The sequence below is a fragment of the Mesoplodon bidens genome, assembly GCF_964165515.1.
Source record: "Mesoplodon bidens genome assembly, chromosome: 10".
Classification (NCBI taxonomy): domain Eukaryota; kingdom Metazoa; phylum Chordata; class Mammalia; order Artiodactyla; family Ziphiidae; genus Mesoplodon; species Mesoplodon bidens.
In genome coordinates this window covers 93,888,370-93,910,028 of record NC_138172.1, presented here as the reverse complement: position 1 = coordinate 93,910,028, position 21,659 = coordinate 93,888,370, and the positions used below count along the sequence as shown (strand labels likewise).

At 53.3% G+C, this 21,659-nt stretch overlaps 2 protein-coding genes across 5 annotated transcripts in view; one reads left to right on the top strand and one right to left on the bottom strand.

Annotated features, from left to right (window-relative positions):
- Window positions 1-13,522, top strand: part of JARID2 (jumonji and AT-rich interaction domain containing 2) — a 245,505-nt gene extending 231,983 nt beyond the window's left edge. For 3 of the 4 annotated variants that reach the window (XM_081246163.1, XM_081246161.1, XM_081246164.1), the window contains 9 exons: window positions 46-164; window positions 253-323; window positions 985-1,099; window positions 3,297-3,402; window positions 4,322-4,504; window positions 4,930-5,060; window positions 5,651-5,834; window positions 8,720-8,827; window positions 11,966-13,522. In XM_081246163.1, coding sequence (XP_081102289.1) covers window positions 46-164; window positions 253-323; window positions 985-1,099; window positions 3,297-3,402; window positions 4,322-4,504; window positions 4,930-5,060; window positions 5,651-5,834; window positions 8,720-8,827; window positions 11,966-12,127 — 1,179 coding nt within the window. In that variant the 3' untranslated portion in view covers window positions 12,128-13,522. The remainder of the gene's footprint in view (window positions 1-45; window positions 165-252; window positions 324-984; window positions 1,100-3,296; window positions 3,403-4,321; window positions 4,505-4,929; window positions 5,061-5,650; window positions 5,835-8,719; window positions 8,828-11,965) is intronic. The other variant, XM_081246162.1, reaches the window with a different exon arrangement.
- A 150-nt stretch (window positions 13,523-13,672) lies between these two features.
- The window catches only part of DTNBP1 (dystrobrevin binding protein 1), a 119,655-nt gene continuing 111,668 nt past the window's right edge, over window positions 13,673-21,659 (bottom strand). The window contains exons 9-10 of the mRNA XM_081246165.1: window positions 16,460-16,603; window positions 13,673-14,915 (exon numbers count right to left, since the gene is read on the bottom strand). Coding sequence (XP_081102291.1) covers window positions 14,704-14,915; window positions 16,460-16,603 — 356 coding nt within the window. The 3' untranslated portion in view covers window positions 13,673-14,703. The remainder of the gene's footprint in view (window positions 14,916-16,459; window positions 16,604-21,659) is intronic.

Here is a 21,659-nt window from a genome sequence, read left to right as displayed (position 1 = left end):
CCACGGGCAGCAAGGTGGTGCTGACGGCCCTCCCTCTCCCCGCAGCAAGAGTACTGGAGGCTCGTGGAGGAGAAGGACTGCCACGTGGCCGTGCACTGCGGCAAAGTGGACACCAACACCCACGGCAGCGGCTTCCCAGTGGGAAAATCAGAACCGTTTTCAAGGTAACGTCGGACGCTCCTGCCCGTGTCCTGGGGACTGGACGGTGCCCCTCCACGCCCGTCCGTGATGCCCCTGTACTTTCCTCTGCAGACACGGATGGAACCTCACCGTCCTCCCCAATAACACAGGCTCCATCCTGCGTCACCTTGGTGCTGTGCCTGGTAAGCCTGCCTCGGGTGGCTGTGGACCCAGCTCGCCCGGTCGAAAGCTGGAGGGGAGGGGACTGCGGCGCACGGCGCGTAGAGAGAACTGGGATTGTTAGAGAAGAGAGAGGGGTCAGCATCATGGCTGAAGTCAGTAAAAATGCAGAAAGGTAAACCAAATCGCAGATCTAGCAGCTGGGCAGATGCGTAATGGCCAGCTTTCCACCTTGGCCAGTTTCAGAGCTAACGTTCCGCCTCCATGGGGCTACCGCCCCACAGCCGGGAGGGAAACCAGTTGTCCTGGGTGTTGCGGGAAGAAGGGGCCCCTGGAGGAGGTGACCGGCGTGGGTGACCCCACGCTGGGGGGGAGGGGTCACCCCCGAACAAAAGGGCCCCGCTTCCTGGCTGGTGGCCAGTCGCAACAGTCGTGGTCGTGTTCCTTGGGCATCTTGCCTCCTGCCTTAAGTCACTAGTTAAGATGTTCTTCTGCTACTGTTTTGTGTTGTGATCTTGGTTTCTGTGTAAGAAGCAGGAAAGAGCAAGTCCCTTCGTCTCACTGGGTTTTGGCTGGTTTTGAATCCTATTTCTTCCTTTCTCTTGTTTGGGGAGAAGATGCGAATTCCTCTTGCTGTCACCCTGAGACACTGGTCTTCATCCTGCCCTGTCCCCTTTGTTCTAGGAGTGACAATTCCCTGGCTAAATATTGGCATGGTCTTTTCTACCTCATGCTGGTCTCGAGACCAAAACCACCTTCCCTACATTGACTACTTACACACTGGTGCTGACTGCATTTGGTGAGTATCCCGGCCCCGGCCTCCTGATGCCGCCCCGTGCTCACCGATGGCTGACAGCCTTGGAGGACTGACTTTGCGAGTTTGCCCCGGGTTTCCTGTCATGTCAGCCTGGGGAGCTGTGTTGGAAGTCGAGCTGGTGGAGACTATTTTAATTGGCTCAGGTGATGCTCATCGCCTGCTAATAGGGGGGTTTCCTTCTGTGAGGTTTTCCCCTGGTGGTGGTTGATTTCCAGGCGTTCGTTTCATAGCAGGGTCAGAAACAGAGTACAGCAGAAAGCTGCCCGGGAGCGGTGCCCAGTCCACCGACTGCAGAGGGAGAGCAGGTCTTACTGGAAGTGGAGTTCCTGCCGTGGGAGATGCACGGGTTTGTCTGTTTCCCAGGAAGCCTTGTGCCCGCTTCCCAGGCGTGATCCTTAACTGTCAGGCTCACCAGCCCTGACCTGAGATGGCTCTGCAGCTCCTTTGTTTATGATGGCAGATGGGAAATCACTGCAAATAATCAGATGTCTTGTCGTCTCACGGGCTACCGGCACCACATCCATCCCACACTGTGTTTATTGTCCTAATGGGATGATTAGCATCATTTATTAAAACAAACAAAGTCTTAGAACTAATGTTCTCCCTCCAAGGAGCCAGTGTCGGCAGCAGTCTGGCCATCACGACTCGCCCTGCCTTCCGGCTGCGTCAGGGCGAGTGGCGGTCGGTTTAGAGGTGGGCAGGCCCTGTGGTTGATATTCTGCGGTGGGGCTGGGGTCTCGGGCAGAGCTGAGGGTGGACAGCCGGACGGTCCCGCGCAGGGCGGCCGGCTGCATGGACGCTGTCGGTGTGCGTGCCCTCCTCCAGGAGCCACTGAGCCCTCAGCACTGTTCCCCACGGAGACGCGGCCGGGCAGCACCGGCCGGGCTGGGTTGAGAGTCACAGGGTCCCCCGCAGGCCTGTGACGGGCCCCACCAGACCCTGGTTCCTCATCGGAAAGTGGAGTGACGTGGCCCACGCCCCCACAGGGTGATGGGGTGAAAGTTCGTGGCCCCGGTGGTCGTTGTTCTGCTTGGCCGTTGAGTGAGAGGCAGGGAAACCCTAGGTTCTGTGGGCTGTGTGTGAAGACTCATCCCTGGAACCTCGCTGATGGGGAGTAGAGAGGCGGCCGGATAGGATCAGAGAACTTCATGGTGTGTGGTTTTTCTTAAAACATGTGATTGAGGTTAGAAACCCTGGATTTGAATCACAAATCCGTAACAGAATATGTTGGCATTGAAATAACAAGCACTTAAAGGAAAAGAGCCCTGGATGTGGTGAGTGCATCCTCTCAGCAGCGGAAGTCAGGACTTGATCCCTCACCTCCAGGGATGCGTCACAGGTGCCCTCCCCACCAGGCCTGGGCAGCCTGAAGACCTGTCACACGGCTCCGGGGGCGTTAGATGTCCCACTGAAGCCTGTGGACGGCGGGGTTGGGAGGTCCCAGAGGAGGGGGCCTTGAGGAGGCTGCACGTGCCTGCCTTGTGTGCTGACCACCTGCACCAGTATCTCAGGAGCTGTAGGTGGCAGGTGTGTCCCTGCTGGGTCCTCCTGGGACACAAGTGGCAGTTCCCATTCTGATCCCTGGGATCACACTGAGGGTCCAGGTTCTTCTGGTTGAGTTCAGGCCGTGTTTTCTCCCACCATCTTCCCGGGCTCCTTGGCTTCAGCCAGCGGGGTCCGTGTTGTCTGAGCCCCGGCCCGTGTGGCCGCTCCCTTCACCTGACGCAGGCCCTTGTGGCGTTGGCCGTGCTGCGTCTCTTGTGTATTCCACACTGAATCCTAGTCCTGCAGCGTCCTCTGTCTGCTACAGAAAAGCGTCAGGTGCCAGCCCAGCGACGAGTCGCAGCTTGGGAGGCTCACGAGAGGCTTGTGAGTGCAGATGTGTCTGGATCTGATTTATAGCGGCTCTGAAACATCTGCTTTTGGTTTGAAGGCTTTTTGGCTCACGCATAGGTCAGATCTGCATAGAAAAGAGGAGCGTGTTTGTCTGCTGGAGTGGCCGCAGAGCTGCCCTGGGAGGAGAGACCCTGGGGACGCTTACGAGTGGGCCCACCTCCCCTCCTGCGCCCAGGGCCAGTTTCCAGGCTGCTGTTTGCTCATCTCCGAGGGAGCGTGGAGGATGGGCTCCCGGGCAGAGGGTCCTTGTCAACTCCTTCTGCCCTGATTCCAAACCACCCAGGTATTGCATTCCTGCTGAGGAGGAGAACAAGCTCGAGGACGTGGTGCACACCCTGCTGCAAGCCAACGGCACCCCCGGCCTGCAGATGCTCGAGAGCAACGTCATGGTACGGGGGCCACGACGGTGGTGGAGACTGGGGTTGCGTCAGGTGGCGTGGCCGACACAGTTGTTTTTTTAACTCACCCTCTTTGTCGACCTGCCCCTCAAAGGTAAAGAGGACAATGAAAGTTAAATCCTCCAGGGATCCAGCATAAGCAAAACGTCCTCTCTTATGAAAACCAAACTAAAGTGCGTTCCTCTGATTGATGGCCCAGGACACGGGGCTCATGCTCGTGGGGACTTCTGACTCTATTCCGGGCCTGGTGGTTTTTTTTTTTTTTTTTTTTTTTTTTTGTAAATGGCGACTGGGCTGGGCTGGGCAGCTAGACGACTGGGCCACCTGGGCCTCTGGTCAGGATCACTCAGGGATGAGCACAGCGGCTGCTGACCCTATTTTCAGACAGTCATGAGCCTGCTGAGCTGCCGGGAGCCTCTTTAGCCTAGAATTATGTTCTGACGACCTGAGCTCACGGCTTTTCTGGCCTCCGCTGACCCTGCCTGGGTCTCCTTTCGCTCTGGGCCCGCCTCACTCTGGGTTTGGCTCGGAGAAGGTAAGCAGCAGCCCCTCCGGGGTGGGGGGGGCCGCAGCCCCCGTGCTGTGCACACGGATCCTGGTCCAACCCGGTCAGTGCCTGTGGGGACACAGCGGCCACGCCTTTGCCTGAATCGTCACTCTTGGGCCTATATCAGTTTAGAACTTCCTCCTCCTTTGTTTAGGAGTTACGTCTCTTTATTTTCTAAAGGAGAAACAAAACGTCTTTCATACAAAACGTAATCTGTGTCTGGAGCAGGCTTAAGCCCCGATGCCCTGTCTGGAGGGCAGGTGTGCTGGCAGGCTGTCACTCAAAGAGCTCCGGATGGTTGGGAGGGAGGCACCCAGGAGGGCGGCCCTTTGTGGGCGTGCGGCTCAGCCCTCGTCTCCACAGATCTCCCCGGAGGTGCTGTGCCGGGAGGGGATCAAGGTGCACAGGACGGTGCAGCAGAGCGGCCAGTTCGTCGTCTGCTTCCCAGGATCCTTTGTGTCCAAAGTGTGTTGCGGCTACAGCGTCTCTGAGACCGTGCACTTCGCCACCACCCAGTGGACGAGTATGGGCTTCGAGACAGCCAAGGTAGGCAGGCGGCCCTTGGCACGCGTCCCTGTGCGTGTGTCTGTGTGTAGATAATGTTTAATTTCAAAGTGAGTCTTGGAAACCTGAGTTGGCTGAGAGGTTTTTTTAGGGAGGGAGAGCTGTTAGAGGTTGACTGTATCGTGAAAGTCGTCGAGCTCTGTTACTGACCCACGGCGGTACTGGGAGGTCAGTACTGAAGGTGTTTAAGGCAAACACTGTTCTCGACTGGTGGAGCCACAAGTACCTGGTGTCTGGTGTCTTTCTCCAGGGAGACACGATTGTCGTACAGTTTTCAATTGCTTTGAATCCAGATGGAATTCAACATTTGAAAATTCAGATAGCGACCCCTCCCCAGTAAAGAAAGCCCTTGACAGCTGCCTAGCACTGAAAATTCTGCCCTAAAGGGACATGACTGCCCCTTGCAGGAGATGAAGCGTCGCCACATAGCTAAGCCATTCTCCATGGAGAAGTTACTCTACCAGATCGCACAAGCGGAAGCGAAAAAGGAAAACGGTCCCACTCTCAGTACCATCTCAGCCCTTCTGGACGAGCTCAGGTAACACAGGAACCCCGGGGCCCAGGCCGGGCGGGATAGGGGTGCGGCCCGTCCTCTGTGGGAAACCGCCGGCCACCAGCTCGGAGCTGCAGGGCCCGCCTGGGGCTTGGCCAGCGGGCGAAGACTTCGGGGTGCCGATGCTGCAGGAGGTGCACCCTCTTTGTGGAAATGGACAGGAGGTGGCTCCTGAACCCCTGGCCTCACGGGTCCTTGGTGCCCCTCGCCATCGAGGAAGGGCCCTGGGAAGGAGCAGACGGGGCGGGAATTGAAATGACCGTTTGCCTGGCTTCCCATGTGACCTGCAGAGGCTCAGCGGAGCTGGTGGACAGCACACGATCTTCACGCGCTTGTTGACCCTCTGATTCCGACGTCGGCAGATAGTTTGTCACATCTGTCCTTGGCCCGGGCGCACCCTGGCGGGCACTGGGCACTTTGCCCCAGGTTCACTGCAGGCAGGGCCCGGCCATCCGAGAGCCCTGAGGGGGTGGTCTGACCTTTCGACTTTGGACACAGGCCCCAGGTGGGGAAGCTGGGCCCCGAGGTCCCGCGGCCCAGCCGCTCGGCACCCTGAGCCTCGTGTGTCTGGACAGGGACACGGAGTTGCGGCAGCGGCGGCAGCTGTTCGAGGCCGGCCTCCACTCCTCCGCCCGCTACGGCAGCCACGAGGGCAGCAGTGCCGCACCCGACGGGAAGAAAAAGCCTCGGAAGTGGCTGCAGCTGGAGACCTCGGAGAGGAGGTGTCAGATCTGTCAGCACCTGTGCTACCTGTCCATGGTGAGCCCATGCCTCCCTCGAGGCCGCTGCTCCATCTCCCTGACCCCCAGCTCTGCCTTTCTCTGTCCCCTGCCCATCCTCCCTCAAGCAGCTGCCCTGTGGAGACGTGTGCCCGCCCCCCCCCCCCATCTCTTTCCTTATCTCTTTTAGCTTCTCTTCAGCCCTGTGACTTATCTTGCTGCCCCGTGGACTCTGAAATCTGTCTGGTTAAAGTAGCACCTCCTATCTCCAGCCTCCCTCTGTCTGATCCTGGCTGGAAGGCAGCCTCCTGAGCTGCCGCAGTCCAGCCCGTCTGCCTGCCTTCTTGGTCGCTCCTGCAGCCTCCTTGAGGGGCTGATCCAGCCCAGCCTGGGGCTATGTTACATGCCTAGCGTCCCTATGCCGACCCCATCCCAGGCCAGAGGCGACCCCACCCAGAAGCCTTGCTGGACAGCCAGCTGGACGGTGCAGACCCGCCTCTCGCCTCCCGTGGGCAGCTGCCCTGACACAGGTCTCTGTAGACGCAGGAAAGCCCCCCGCTGCTGTGGCCTCAGCCGGTGCCATTGCCCTCTCCCCGCCTGTGCAGAATCCCCCTCCCGAGAGAGAAGCCTAGGTAGTAAGTGCCTGCCCCACGCCCAGCGCGATGTCCCACTCGTGCATCCCCAGCAGCCCCACGTGGCCACCTAGGTGCAGGGTGGCAGGCGCGTCCCAGGTCTGACTCTTGGCCTCCTGGCCACGTGCCGCGTGACTGTGATGCCATCTCACCCCCTCGCCAGGCGTCCCCGGCACCCCTCTGGCCGCCCTGCAAAGAGGGGACTACGTGGCCACTCCCGCTGAGCCAGATGCCCTTTGTCACACGTGAGACGTCAGAGCACTGAGAAATAATGGGAGGAATACTGTAATAGTGGGCTAGGGCTGCCATATCAGAGCACCACCAACTGCTGCCTTGAGCAACAGAAGTCCCTTTTTTCATAGTTCTAGAAGCTGGAAGTCCAAGATCAATGTGTCACCAGGGTTGGCTTCCTCGGAGGCCTCTCCTTGGATCGTAGACGGTCACTTTGCCCTGTGGACTCATAGGGCCTTTCCTCTGTGTGCTTTTGTGTGTTAATCTCTTGTTGTTAAAAGGATGTAAGTCATATTGGACTAGAACCCACCCTTATGACCTCAGTTTCCCTGATTATGTCTTTGAAGGCTCTCTCTCCAAATAAGTCACCTCCGGAGTTACTGAGGGTTAGGGCTTCAATGTCTGAATTTGGGGAGGGGGGTAATAATTCAGTCCATAACAACCACGCATCCCACTTCACGTATTTTCTTCTATCTAGCTTTCTTTTCCCAGAGGCTTTTTAAAGGATACCATCAAGAACCGTGCTGTCTTTAAAACAAACAAGTCATAAGAATTTCCACAGATCTTAAAAATGTTTTGTGAACATCGCTCGTAAAAGCCACATAGTTCTGTGTCCGTTCCTCTTGCATTAGAATGGAGTTATTCTCGTGGGAAACAATCATCGTGTATTTCCCATGAGCCTGGGTGACTCTGTTGTGACCTCATGTGGCCCTGGTCCTTTCCTGTGGGCTCCAAAAACGGCAGGGTGTGGGCTCATTTTTAGGCTCTCCCTCTGAAAGCTGTACCTTGAGAGTTGTCACCAGGATTTCTTAGCCAGAATGTTATTTTAAAAAGCACATATCCTGAATACATAGGTAAAAACTGAGGTTTTATTTATATATGCTTTTCATTGCTTAGGTATTAAGGGGTTTATATGTTTTTGTTCACTGTTTCGTATTTATGTCTGTTCCTGTCCTCAGCCCCGGGTGATGTGTTTGTGCCAATAAGTGTCATTTCCTTATTCCTACAGCTTATTTTTTTTGTTTTTTTATAAATTTATTTTTATTTATTTATTTATTTTTGGCTGCATTGGGTCTCTGTTGCTGTGCTCGGGCTTTCTCTAGTTGCGGTGAGCGGGGACTACTCTTCTTCGTTGCGGTGTGCAGGCTTCTGTTGTTGCGGAGCACAGGCTTTAGGCGTGTGGGCTTCAGTAGTTGTGGCGCACGGGCTTAGTTGCTCCGCGGCATGTGGGATCTTCCCGGACCAGGGCTTGAACCCGTGTCCCCTGCACCGGCAGGCAGATTCCCAACCACTGTGCCACCAGGGAAGTCCCCAGCTTGTTTTCTTGTCTTTGCTTAGCAACAATGAAGATAAGAAACCTAGGTCTTCCCATTGAATCCTTATGAAAAACCTGTGATGCTCTTGCATCTGGTGTGTCAAGGCAGCATTTTCGCATTGTTTACACTGAGTGAGACGAGGACAGGGAGTCAGGGTTGGGGTGAGGGATGCCCCCCCCCCACAGCTCTGAGCATCTGCGGGGCCTCAGCCCATCCCTGGTGCCAGCGCATCCTCAGGGCACTGGAGGTTCAGGCTCGCATGGCAAGGATCGGGAACCGTGCTGGCTGGAGTGTGGACAGAGGTGCCGCCTCCCGAGGTGGTGTAAACCAGCTGGACCAACCGAGCTGCCCAAGAGCAGGGGAAACACGCGTTGTTGCCAAAGTGTCCAGGGTGTGGCCATTCTGGCACCTTTTGTACCAGTGTAGTTTTTGAACCAGAAGTCTCAGCAGTCCTCAGAACCCTCAGCCCTTGGCCACCAGCCCGCAGCGCTCAGACCCCCTGGCGGGAAAGTGCACAGGAGGCAAGAGGGCCCTCGAAGCCTTTGGGTGCAGCTCAGAGATGGTCACTTGTTTCCTGGTGGACGATCCCGGTCCCAGTGACTTGTTGGTGTTCTCGTCAGTATCCTGTGTCTCTGGGTCACAGATGCCCCTGGCCTGGGTGGTGGCCTCCCACACTCTGCTCCTGGGACACCCCCCTGTCCCCCACCCCCGAGTCCCCTCAGCCCCGGGTGCCTCTCGTCCCGCAGGTCGTGCAGGAGAACGAGAATGTGGTCTTCTGTCTGGAGTGTGCCCTGCGCCACGTGGAGAAGCAGAAGTCCTGCCGTGGCCTGAAGCTCATGTACCGCTACGACGAGGTCAGTGCCTCGCGGGGTGGCAACGGCCCCCTGCCCACGTGGTCCGTGTCACAGCTCTCATCGTGACCGCGTGCAGCCGGCCTGGTTCCAGGCACCTTCTGGCTGGACGGTGCCTGACGTGCTGGGAAGGTAGCTCCTCGCGCCAGGATGGGGGAGTGGGCAGGTCCGGCTTGAGTTCCACTGGCCTGGAGAAACCAGGAGTGGAGGCTGCAGGGATTTTTGTCCTTGTCCGCGCTTTGTTGTGCCCCAGCGAGCGCGTCCGCAGCGCGCTCAGCTCTGCTTTCCCTCCTGGCCTCGGTGCCTTGGTTCATAAGGAGTTCGGTTTCGGGGCGTGGCTGCCCCATTGTCTGGAGGGGACTGTGCCATCACCTCCAGTCGGGGCCCAGATCCTGAGGGGACAGCGCGGGACAGACTGAGACCGAAGTTGGCAGGGCCAAGCCAGGGCTCCCCTTTGCTCCAGGCCGAGGGCCGCTTCAGGGGCCTCGCGGCTGCGTCCATCTGGTCTCCGTGTCAGAGCAGCCCGACCCTGGGGCCCCGGGACTCGGCCTGAGAAGCCTTCCTGGCCCCGGCCCCGCGGGGTCTCTGGGACACGAAGTGCCAACCGCCGTGCCCGCCTGCCCGACTCGGCGTCCCTCCCCCACAGCTGCCAGCGGTTCTGCTGTGGGTCCGCGCGTGGTGAACTTCAGAGCCTGCGGCCACTTGCTGAGCTGCGGGGAGCGCCCGAGGGGGTGGCCCTGGGAGCACCCGCACCCTTGTCCTCACCCCAGGGCCTCGGCAGACACGGAGCCTTTCACTGTTTGCTCCTGAAGGCTTCAACTTCTGAATAAATCCCAGTTCCACCCTCTGTGAAAACCGCAGCCATCCCCAGAGGGAGGTCCGTGTGAGGTGCTTTCTGTGTTGGCTGGTCTCCACTGCCCGTTAGGTGCCCCCATGGGGAGGGCGCTCCTTCAGCCGTCACGGAGCACCCAGGGCTCCGCTTCCAGAGCAGCCTGTCTCGTCTCGTCACGTGTGTTTTACGTGCTTCCAGGCTGCTCTGCGATTGCGTTTCCAGGTACAAGCTCGCAGCTCCGGAGACACGTGGCCCTTTTTGGGGGGTGTCACCTTGGGAGACTGCTCTGGGGACCCCGTTGCCCCTCCTGGCCCGCCCTCTTCCAGAGAAGCGTCCTCCTCCCTGTGGTGTCCAGCTGGGAGCCCCTCTCTGAGGGTGGAACCTGCTGGCTCCCCCATCCCCACTGCCCTGGAAACCTGGGGCGGCCAGTCCCACGTAAGGCGGCCTCATCTGGCCATCACACATGGCAGCCCCGGGCAGGGCCGGGCCGGGTGCCCCGGGAGGCGATGGGGGCACCCGTGGGGTCTCAGGCTGCGGTCAGACTTGATCAGAAGCCTTTGGCTAAATTGTAAGATTGGAAAGCTGAAAACAGATCTCTTTGCGTCTTCTTTGTTTTTAAAGAGCGTGTTCAGCGAAGGCAATAACCACTTTCCCCTCCCTGCTTCTTCACTTGAACAGCAAATGTCAGAACACGGTTAAAAATAAACCCTCGTGTCTGAGTCAGAGCATCTCTGGCAACTCGCAGGGTACAGCCGGCGGCGCTGGGGCTTCTCGAGATGATTCTGAAGCTCGACAAAACGTGGGTTAGTTTCCACCTCCAGCCCATCTTGGAGCTAGGTGTCTTGATGTGACCAAAATCCTGGAAAAGAATCACATATGTAGTAGGGTCTGTCGGTCTGAAGCTTAATCATTGGTTCTCACGCACAGGGAAGAGAAAAGGTTTTGTTAAGCCTCCTACTTTGCCAGTGGCCTGTTTTAGTAAATGAAAATCACAAGTCAGTTCCCTGTTGAGTTGAACTGTATTTTTTTTTTTTTAATTGGGGAATTTCCAGCTCTGGGTTGGATCTCAGAAATGGCTTTTGAGAGCACAGCTCTGGTCTGACCCCCGGTGCCCAGCAGTCAGACCCCCTCTGTCCAGCCGTTCGGTCCCACAGGTGCGGGCGGGTGGCTGCCTCCTTGGACCCCCCCTGCTGCCCAGGTGGCTTTAGCTGCAGGTAACTGGGCTTTAATGAAGCTCATCTGTTTGTTCTTCATTAGCATGTGTATCGGAAGTGCTTTAAGTGGCCCAAGGATGTCTGCAGTGCCTGGGAGCAGGCCTGGGCCCGGACTAGGCTGACCCTCAGGCTTGAGTGAAGGAGTGGCGTCCTGTCCCCGTGTCCTCCTGGTCCGTCTGTCCCTGGCTCCAGCAGGTGTTCTGCAGTGTACGTCAGAACATGGGCCATTTTAATACTCCTCCCCGTGGTTTCTTTTAAAACTGGATTGTTTCGAGTTGTGTTAAAGTTACGCATGTATTTTTGACGCCAACAGATAGATGGTTCTCTTGTTGCGTTCTCTTCCCTTCGCGGCGGAGGGAATGAGGAACGTTTATAGACACGTGTTTGTATTCGTCTGCAAGCGCAGGTTAAGTAGGCTCCAGAGTAGCCAGAGAGCGCACCAGGCAGCCCCCAGGCATGTGTCACCGTGCAGGGAGCCAGGTGAGAGGCACGGGGCCCTCAGGCCTCCCCTTCCTGCTGGGGCCCCGGGCAGCCTCTCAGCCCCGAGGAGGTGCCCAGGGGGCGGCAGCAGGAAGCCTGCTGCTGTGTTGTCTTGGCGGCGAGGGACCTCGTGGACACGGGTGGAGGTACAGACGAGACGGGAAAGCAGCTCTAAGGAAACAGCCCCACACTTACTCTGGTTTTGGGGCTGCAGGTATTTAGGGCTTTCAGCTCGTGAACGTTTGACTTTACAGCCACCAGGGGGCACTCCTGGGCTCCCTGGAGGGCGAAGTGGGGTTAGGAAGCTGCCCATCAGGAAGGCACTTGGCATACCGTTTCCTTGGCTTCCAGGTGAGAAAAGGCAGGTTTCTCCCCTAGGAGGAGTGTTTCGTTGAGGTGCCTGGCCAGGGGACCTCGGTCTCGGGAAGTTGTTGTCCTAACCAGCTCCCAGGCCGCCGCACCCAGGAACCTCGGGGCGGATTTCCAAGGCCACCCAGCCCTCCCCACCCCCCCTCTGTGCCGCTCTGACGTGGTTTGATGAAGGTGACTCCCTGGGGGGTCCTGGCGACACTCTTCCGTTGGCTAATCCTGTGTCTTCCTTTCAACCCGAAACAGGAACAAATTATCACCCTGGTCAATCAGATCTGTGGCAAGGTATCTGGTAAAAACGGCAGCATTGAGAACTGTCTCAGTAAACCCACACCAAAAAGAGGGCCCCGCAAGAGAGCGACGGTGGACGTGCCGCCCTCCCGGCTCACCGCTGCCTCCTCCTCGTGAAGACGCCAGCACCGTGGGCCGGGGATAGATACTTTTCTGTAATTATTATATTCTAGTTTGGAGTACTGGCTGTAGGATACAAGCTGTCTTTGCACTAGCTCTGAAGAAGATTTTCTTCTGGTTTTAGAGAACTAATTTTGTTTTAGCATTAAACTGTTGAACTTTTTTTGTACTTAGAATACCTAGATACTGCAGTCAGATTTTTGAAACTGCCGTATATTCACTGTTTTAAAACCCTTGAGGGGCTGTTATTAATTTGTATCGCCCCTTGTGGCTGACAAAAGCCTTTTTGTTTGATTTTTGTTTGTGTTTTTTTTTGTTTTGTTTTTTTGTAATTGTTGGGGGGAAAAAGGCTTTTTAACCCAGTTTTGAAGAGGGTGAAGTTTGGAGAACAAATTTAAAACCATCAGTAATGTGAGCAGATTTTTTTCTAGAGAGGAAAAGGGATAGGAGAGACACACACACACACACACACACACACACACACAAAACTTGAAAGAAATGGCTTTACTTTGGCTGTCTTTTCTTCTGTCATGTGCAGGATGAGTTTGTAATTGTTAAAACCGGAGAATCCCCATTTTGTTTCTTTGGGCGGTTATGGCAGCTGAAGGTGGACGTTGTTTCCTAACCACAGGCAACACGAGGAGGTCGGAGGGACGAGGTTCTCCTTACCAGCACATCACTATGCATCTGTTTAAGGAAAGAAAGGAAAGAGAAGAAAAAGACTGCCTGCCTTGGAGGGGGTCACGTGAGGGAAACCTGTGCCTGATTTCATTAGGAAATCCATTCTGTTATTTTTTGGTGCTGTTGGCTACTTTATCAAAAAACCCTTCAATAGCATCCTTAAGAAAAAAAAAAAGGAAAAAAGTGATTGAAGCCCTTAAGTGCTTCTTTGTCATGGATGTGCAATCTTTCTAACATTCCGCCTTCATCTCACAGCTTGTTGTTTTACACCTTCACAGGTCAGCATTAATCTTTCTTTTTAAACTCGTTCTGTTGGCGATCACATCTAGAGCCACTAGGAGGTCTGCCGTTCTTTTTGAATGTGAAAATGTATCTGCGCTCATCTGGTCTATTTTTTTCTCTTCATGTTGTAACAAAAAGAAAAAAAAAATCCCGTCCCTTTTGTATATACGCCTGTAAATTGTTTTAAATACTTGAGCCTTTTTCTGGGTGGGGGAGGGGAGGGGGTGAGAAGACAAGATGAAGAAAAGCCTTACACTTCAGTTTCTTCATCGGTTGGATTGGATGCTTACAGGGTTTTTCTTGTAACATTTATAAGTGCTGCTTACATCACTGAACAACAACAACAAAAATAATAATGGAGTAGCTGTTGCCCTTCTCCGGTTGTGTGTACAGTACGTGTGGAATAAAAAAGGGAAACTGTTTTCACAAGCTGTTCTTTGTTTCATAATTGGATTCACCGATCCCGCAGCTGCCCGTGTTGCACTGAGCTCGCCGGTGGGGCTGTCTTGTCAGGAGCGTCCTGTGACACTTTGTCGGTTGTCGTGGGCAGAAGACTGAACTGTGTTGGAATATTTAACAGTGACACGAGCAGAGTCGTGTTTTCCAGTGTGCTTGTCCGGTTTTCATGGCCTTGCTGTGTTCTTGCCCTCTCTTGGACGGTGAACTTCTGCCTACGGCTTACGGTCTGACGTTTAATTTATTAGCGCTGCTCTGCAGCCCTCCCCCGGGAGGGAAGACTTCATGTTGTTTATTGCCAGTTTTTTGTTTACTTTTCAGGTTTGTACTACAAGGTTTAATAATAAAAACAAAGTTTTTTGGACACTTGTTTGTCTTGTGGAAGAGAGTGAATGAAATGAGATGTTTTCTGATAAACGGGCTGAGGGGGTCTGTCCCATTGGCCAGGGAGTGGAGTGAACACTAAAGACTTAATCTCACTTTCCCTCCACTGGCAGGTGCCTGGATGCCCTCTGAACAAAAACCAAACGGCTGCCGTTTGCCTGATTTTCTGCGGGGCCCCTGGAGACCAGCGGGCAGCGTGGCCACGAGGGTGCAGGGCCGCAGCCACCCCTCCTAGCGCCAGCCTGCCCCTCGTCCCTGGGCTGTGAGCGAGCGGGGAGAGGGGAAAACATGTCTCTGGGGGAGTGGGGTCCCGCCAGGAGCGGGATGACGTGTGGGCTTGGCTTCAGTTTCTCTCTCTTCCTCTGGGCCCGGGTGTGTGCTCTATTAAGGTAGGCCGTGCTTGTTGGACTTCATAATTTTTGTAACGATTAGATGAAAACCCAACCTTGGTTAGAGCTGAGAGGAAGCACAGTTTCCTGCCTGTAAAGGGCTTTGCCATTCAGTGCCAAGCCGGCGTGGACACCCAATTTCCCGGCCTAGCCTGCACTGTGAGGCCTGCAGAACATGTGTGTTTAGCAGCCCTTCTGTACAAACTGGCTGTGTTTGCGGTCCTCAAACTTTATTGTAGCTGTTGTTTCAGTCAGTTTCTCACACATTATTGGCAACTGTGTAAAAATCGAGAGCCTCTCTAAATACACCTGCCTTCACTGCGGGCCTCTGGGCACAGCTGCGTCATCCTCTGAAGGTGGCCAGAGCATGGACGCCCGGGTTTAGGAGTCACTGTCATCAGTGTGTAAGGTGGCAAGGGCGGTGTCCACCTCCACTCCCTCCTCGTCAGACTGGACCACGGGGGACTCACCCCCTTCGCTGGGGTCCCGGGCAGTCGGGTTGGTGCAGGGTGCAGGTGAGGAAGGCCGGGTAGCTCGGGAGGCATGTGGAACCTGAAGAGTAACTTCGTCCTGACCGGGGCTCACTTCAGGCCCTGCAAAATAAAGCAGAAGCGAGCCTGTCCTAGAAGTGCTGCCTCTGAGAACTGCCCCTGAAGAGGGTCATTTGAACTTGGATAGAGTATAAAGCGGGTGGGAGTTCTCTGTTCCCGTGACTTGCAGGCTGCAGAACCAGGCCCCATGGCAGTGCAGGAACTGCCCCCAGAAAACGCTGAGCTGGGTGACGCCAGAGGCAGCCCAGGGCCCGAGCTGACCCTTCTGCCACCTGTGACACATGGAAAGATCCCGAACCCTTTCCAGTATCCAATAAAGCACTGTGCTCAAGGCCAAACTGCGAACACTGCAGTTCTTTGAGGAGCGCTCCTGGTAGCCTTGATAATCTAGATTTACCTCTTCATAGCCTTTGAAGTAATTCAAAGAAATGGCGTTAGGGGAAAAACCCTTGTGGATCCTCTTAAAGGAATCAAAACCATACGCAGGTGATGGAGTCTCTTCCTGACCCCGGGAAGGGGCCGGCCTTCTCGGCGGGACAAGGGCCTCCCTCCCCGGGACGGCACTGCTCACGCAGTTCCCGGGAAGGGGAGACGGATGGAGCTGCTTTGTGGAAACCTTAGAGACACACGTGGACAGGAAGCCCCGGGCCTCAATTGTGAGGACGGTAGCCCATGGAGTGGGGCCACCAGCCAAGGGGCAGGTGCTGCTGAAGGGCTGGCCTTTCCCTCTTTTGTACGTGGAAGAAACTTAAACACGTTCTCTGTAATGACGTCTACGAAGACCACCCACCCAGAAGGAATGGTCCGAAATTTGAAATAAAATAAGTTGAGTCCAGGTATAGGGCCGAAGCCTCAGTAAGTATGTGCCGAATGAACATGGAATTTCGGGAAGGCATTAAATGGAGGTAACGTGCCCACAAGGTTGCAACTAATTTTTTTTTTTTTTTTTTTTTTTTGTGGTACGTGGGCCTCTCACTGTTTGTGGCCTCTCCCATTGTGGAGCACAGGCTCCGGACACGCAGGCTCAGCAGCCATGGCTCACGGGCGCGGCATGTGGGATCTTCCCAGACCAGGGCACGAACCCGTGTCCCCTGCATCGGCAGGCGGACTCTCAACCACTGCGCCACCAGGGAAGCCCTGCAACTAATTTTTAAAATACAATCCGAGTGCTGAACACAAACCTTGGCCTTGCCCACAGCAGAGATCAAATAAATACCTGCCGAATGGGGGAGGGGGAAGCCACACAGGAGAGCTCCCACCTCCCCCAAATTCTAGTGCTTAGCCACAGAAACCCCACTCAAATTAACTTCCGAGCCAGAGGAGAAAGAACACACAATTTAAGAAAGCTCCCTGTTCACTGAAGGTGTCTGGGTAAAGCACTGAGAGTCGTTGAGAAATTCACGACCACGACAGCCAGTGTGTCATTTGTCCACTTCTGTGAGGCCAGACTGCGTGTGGAATGGGTTAGTGGGACAAGAAGATCTGTGCACGCTGTGTGCAACCGAACCGCCCTGTATCGGCTCTCCATGTGCAGGGAACTCATGGAACTAGGTGTGACTCAGTGTGTGCAGGCTTGTCACCCCTACCTGAGACGGGGGATAGCACAGTGTTCCCCTCGCCACCGGAGTTCAGGAAGACGTCCAGGGCCTCCTGGTCAGAAATGTCCACCAGGTCCATTTGCTCCAGCAGGTCCACATTCACTTCCATGGATGACATGCTGCCCATGGGCTCTGGGGAGACCAGCACAGGAAGAGGTCAGACCTTCTGTCATTTAATAACACTTTAAAAGGTGAGCTTCCACTGTGTTAGGCTAAAAGCACATTGTGTTTTCTAGGTGTAGATATCTCCCGCTACTCCAGACTTTTAAAATAGACTTTGGAGCAGTGTATTATTGACAAGTCCCAATTTGGTACTTTAAATCCATCCTAGCTTAACCTTGGTTACCGTTACCTCTTACAACTGCCACAGCAGTTTTCCTTTTCACCCCCAGCCCTCTTGCTTGCAAGTGCTGAAGGTAACCCTTTCTGCATCAGACAATTCTGGGCTTCGGAGGTGGGCGCCGACTCAGAGAGGCTGACATTCCTGCCAGACACCTCTGGCTGTGGTTGCCCCCAGCTTTACTACAATTCCATTTGGAGTCTTCTCTGCCCTTGTCACATTTCTCTAGTCTTCATCTTAACAGCAAAGTTTGAGCATCTGCAAGCTGGCAAGTTGCAACCAAGAGCTCCCTGCAGTGAAAGCACAGACTAGGAAAAAAAAAAATCAGCCCACCAGCAGAAAGATGCTGCAGGGCTAGAAGTCTGAGCCTGGGCACGGTGAGGGGTGCGTCCGGGGTCTGGCGTTCATATTTAAACTGCCTCTGTGGTCCAGAAAACTACAAGCCGGGTAACTTAAATCATCCCAGGCATGATGCTGCCTGTCACAAGCAAATAGAAATTTTTGGATGTGGACACATCCTTAACCCAGGGTCTCACAGGAATATAAACTCAACACAAAATCCAATCCAATCTGGAATTTACAGTACACATGTCGCTATGCATGAGGGTCGGCAGAAACAAACACTATTAGCATCTTTTCCCGAGAATCCAAAGTGGCGTTAAATATTTTAAAGAAAGAAAAGATTGAATCAAACAATGAACAAGGTGTCAAAAATCAGATCAGCCGGGCCTCCCTGGTGGCGCAGTGGTTGAGAGTCCGCCTGCCGATGCAGGGGATACGGGTTCGTGCCCCGGTCCGGGAGGATCCCATATGCCGCGGAGCGGCTGGGCCCGTGAGCCATGGCCGCTGAGCCTGCGCGTCCGGAGCCTGTGCTCCGCAACGGGAGAGGCCACAACGGTGAGAGGACCGCGTACCGCAAAAAAAAAAAAAAAAAAAAAAATCAGATCAGCCATTTGAAAAAAAGCCAAATAACTTCCAAATAGGAAAAATCACTGAAATTTAAAACTTCGGGCACAAGTTAAAGAGGTGAGAGCCAAATAGACAATTAGTGAACGAAAACAAGTGGGAAGTATGGAAGAGCTTGAGATAAATGGAAAATGTAGAAGTTTACGTATCGACAGTTCCCAAATGAGCATGGAGACTGCAGGGACCAGCAGTATTCACAGAGGCTGATTATCTTCCAGATTTGCTGAAAGATCAGACACCCAGGATTTAGGAACAAAATATATTCCAAGCAAGACAGATGAAAGAAATCCTCACCTAATCCACTGCAGCGAAATGATGAACATCAAAGAGAAAGAGCAGATTAGGAAAGATAAGGAAATAATTAGACCTACAGCTCAACAACGGGAGTCAGAAGACGGAGTAATAAATTCAAAGAGGGGAGGTAAATATCCTCTCTTTTAGATCAAGTGTGCGATACAACTCCTGCCTACGCCTGCTCTCAGCAAAGTCCGACCGCAGGAGGAGGGAAGAGGGCATGGGTCCCGGGAGGGAGGCCGAAGAGCACGGAAAAGACATGTAAATCTGTGAGTATATATAAAATTCAGTAAAATAATCATAATAGTATGAAATTCGGGGAATTTACTCCAGCTGAATTGAAGGACTGGACGATAATGACAGGAGAGGCGGCTTGACAAGAGCCAGATCCCTGTTGTGTCTGGCAGGAAGGTGGGAATCTGATTGTCTCTGGGCACAAGAAATCATGAAGGCTCAGCACTAAAGCAGGTAAAGCTTGTTACAGTTGAGACATCCCACTCAAGGTGGCAACATCCAAGGCAGAGGAGCCGGGTGACATGTGCCATCAGTGTCGCCCTTGGCCACGCAGGAATCACGGCCACTTCACAGGGGATACCGGGGCGGTGTTGCCCTGGGGCTCCTGCAAGGCTGACCCGTCAGGGGGACCTGAGTGCACAGGGGCCAAGCTCGTGCCTCTGGGGGTTGCTCTCCTGTGGGGGAGAAGGTGGGGAGAACGTGGGTTTTCTTTGTGACTGTGGAGTCCTTGGTGGCATTTCAGCCTGGCTTTGACTTCAGTTTTGAAAGGAGCAGTCTCCCTTTTTTTCTGTCTGTGCCATTCTCTTAAAGAGGGGAGAAAAATTATTGGACTAAAGGCATAGGGAACACTTGCAGGAAAACAGAAAGCACCAAATAAGATGGTAACGAAGCCAGTTTTATAATGTAATGTGTCAAATTTGGTTCATTTACATTTGCTGTGATCACTGACTGCCTGGCTTCTTTACTATCATCTTATTTGGTGCTTTCTATTTTCCTGAAAATATTTCCTATAAGTGATAAAATCTAGTTATTCTGTTTGTAATTAACTTGAAGAAAGCTGACATGGCTATATAAATATCAAAAAACATAGACGTGAAGGGGAAACAAAAGCATTATTGGGGTAAAATACAGCACTTAGTGTGTTGTTTTTTTTTTTTTTTGGAGGTTTATCCACACTACAGCATGTATCAGTTTGTTCCTTTTCTTTTTTTTTTAGTTAATTTTATTTATTTTTGGCTGCATTGGGTCTTCGTTGCCATGCGCAGGCTTTCTCTAGTTGGAGCTAGTGGGAGCTACTCTTTGTTGCCGTGTGCAGGCTTCTCATTGCAGTGGCTTCTCTTGTTGCAGAGCACAGGCTGTAGGCACACGGGCTTCAGTAGTTGTGGCCCGCGGGCTCTAGAGCACAGGCTCAGTAGCTGTCACGCACGGGCTTAGTTGCTCCGCAGCATGTGGGATCTTCCCGGACCAGGGCTCGAACCCGTGTCCCCTGCACTGGCAGGCGGATTCTTAACCACTGCACCACCAGGGAGGCCCCTGGTTAGTGATTTTTTTTAATGGTTCAATTCACCAGGAAGGTAATTCAGAATTTCTATGTGACTATATATTTTGTGGTTATTTTTTATAAAGCAAAATATGGAAGAATCACAAGGAAAATGGTAACAAGTCCATAATCATGGGGGAAATGAGGATCTAATGTACCTCTTTGATGACTAAGCAAAATCCAAAATTGAGTATTAACAGGAAACATCTGAACAAGCCAATTTAGAAGCCTTTTGAAATGGACACTTACAGACCCCCCACCTCAATCACAACAAAGAGAACTCTCCAGACATTGCCATGGGTCCCCGAGGGGACAAAGTTGCCCCTGGTTGAGAACCACTACTTAATGAAGAATTAAAATTAAGATAGTATGGTTTGGCTCAAGGCCAGACAAACAGAAGACTGGAACAGAAAAGCCTAGAAAAGACTCAGTTGTACTGAAACTGACAGAAGACCACCTGAGCAGTGGAGAGAACACTGGTGCTGAGATAGACAGTTCCTGCTGTGAAGAAATAAAGTCAGATCCTTACCTCACAATGCACACAAAAACCAACTGGTGGTGGACTTACGGGCCAAATATATAAAATGGAAAACATAGAAACTTTTAGAATAAAACACAGCAGAGTATCCTTATAACTTGGAGGGAAGGACTGCCTAAACAAGACACAAGTACAAACCATAAGCAAGAAAATAAAGTGGGCAAAGCTTAAAAATAAACACATTTAGCAAAGGCCACACTGGAATAGAGAAGCCACAGATTGAGAGAAGGTATCTGCACCAGACATCATCAGAGAAGGCTGATACCATGAGTGTTAAGACTCTAAAGGAAGACAACCAACCAGCAGAAAAATGGACAATCAAGGAACTGCAGATTAAAGCCAAAATAAAGTATCATTTCATACATATAAATTTGTGAAAAATTTAAACTATCTGACACTACCAAGTGTTGACAAAGCTGTGGAGTGAGTGGAGCATGCACATACAGCTTCTGGGAGATTGTAAACTGGTGTGGGTCTTTGTGACAGAATCCAGTACATTTAGATATGCTTGTCCTATGACTCTCCTAGTTATGTACCCTAAAGGAGCGGTTCTCAAGATGTGGACCCCAGACCAGCAGCCTCGGCATCACCTGGGAACTTGTGGGAAATGCACATTCTTGGGCCCTACCCCAGACCTACTGGGTTTATCACTAGCCCAAACATCCTCCTGCCCCACCCCCCACCAGGCACTGGGACACCCAGGGGCTGAGTCAGAGTGTCTGAGGGCACAGAGGGCGCCCCTGGCTACACAAGATTTGACTGAACTACCAGCCCAGCAGAGATGCCAGGAACTCAAGGTCTAACAGTGGGAACACACAGGTACAGACCAGGACATCTTCAAGGTGATGGATGTGGTCACAACTAACTACACACTGTCAGGACACCCAGGTGCTTAGCAACAAAGTGAAAGCAACAGATGTTTTTCTGAGAAAATGGGAGACTTGTCAGGTGGAAGCGAAAACCTGTGTCAGGGTCTTAACAAAACACCTCATCACGTCCTAATGGCACTTGGAGCTGCCGGGCATGCGTGGGCCCCAGGTCCCCACTGCTCCTCAGCACGGTGGGCACTGTCCTCGCTCCCCTTCAAGCGCATGAGGCTCCCCACTCTGTGGTTCCCAGCCTCATGACAATCCCAGTGGGCACAGATGTCCCTTCGCCCTTAGATCATTTTCTGGATAAAACTTTCCATGCCTTTGTCTTAACTAAAAAAGGATGCTTTGGAAAGTGAGAAAAATTCAGACTGCTATTTCTGATTTAGTGGAATGAGTGTAAAATACCATGTTCACTGTAGAGATTCTTATTTTGATTGATTCTTCTAAATGAAAGAATGTTCATCCTTGGAGATGAATATGCCATAAGAAAGGGATGTGTGACTCCCAGGCTGGGAAGCCTAAGGGATGGCCCTGGACAGCCTTGTGTGGAGAGGCCTGTTTGTTATTTGTGAACATCTTTTCTGCTCCAGCTGAAGCAGGAGGCTGAAAAGCCCAAGGCCTCC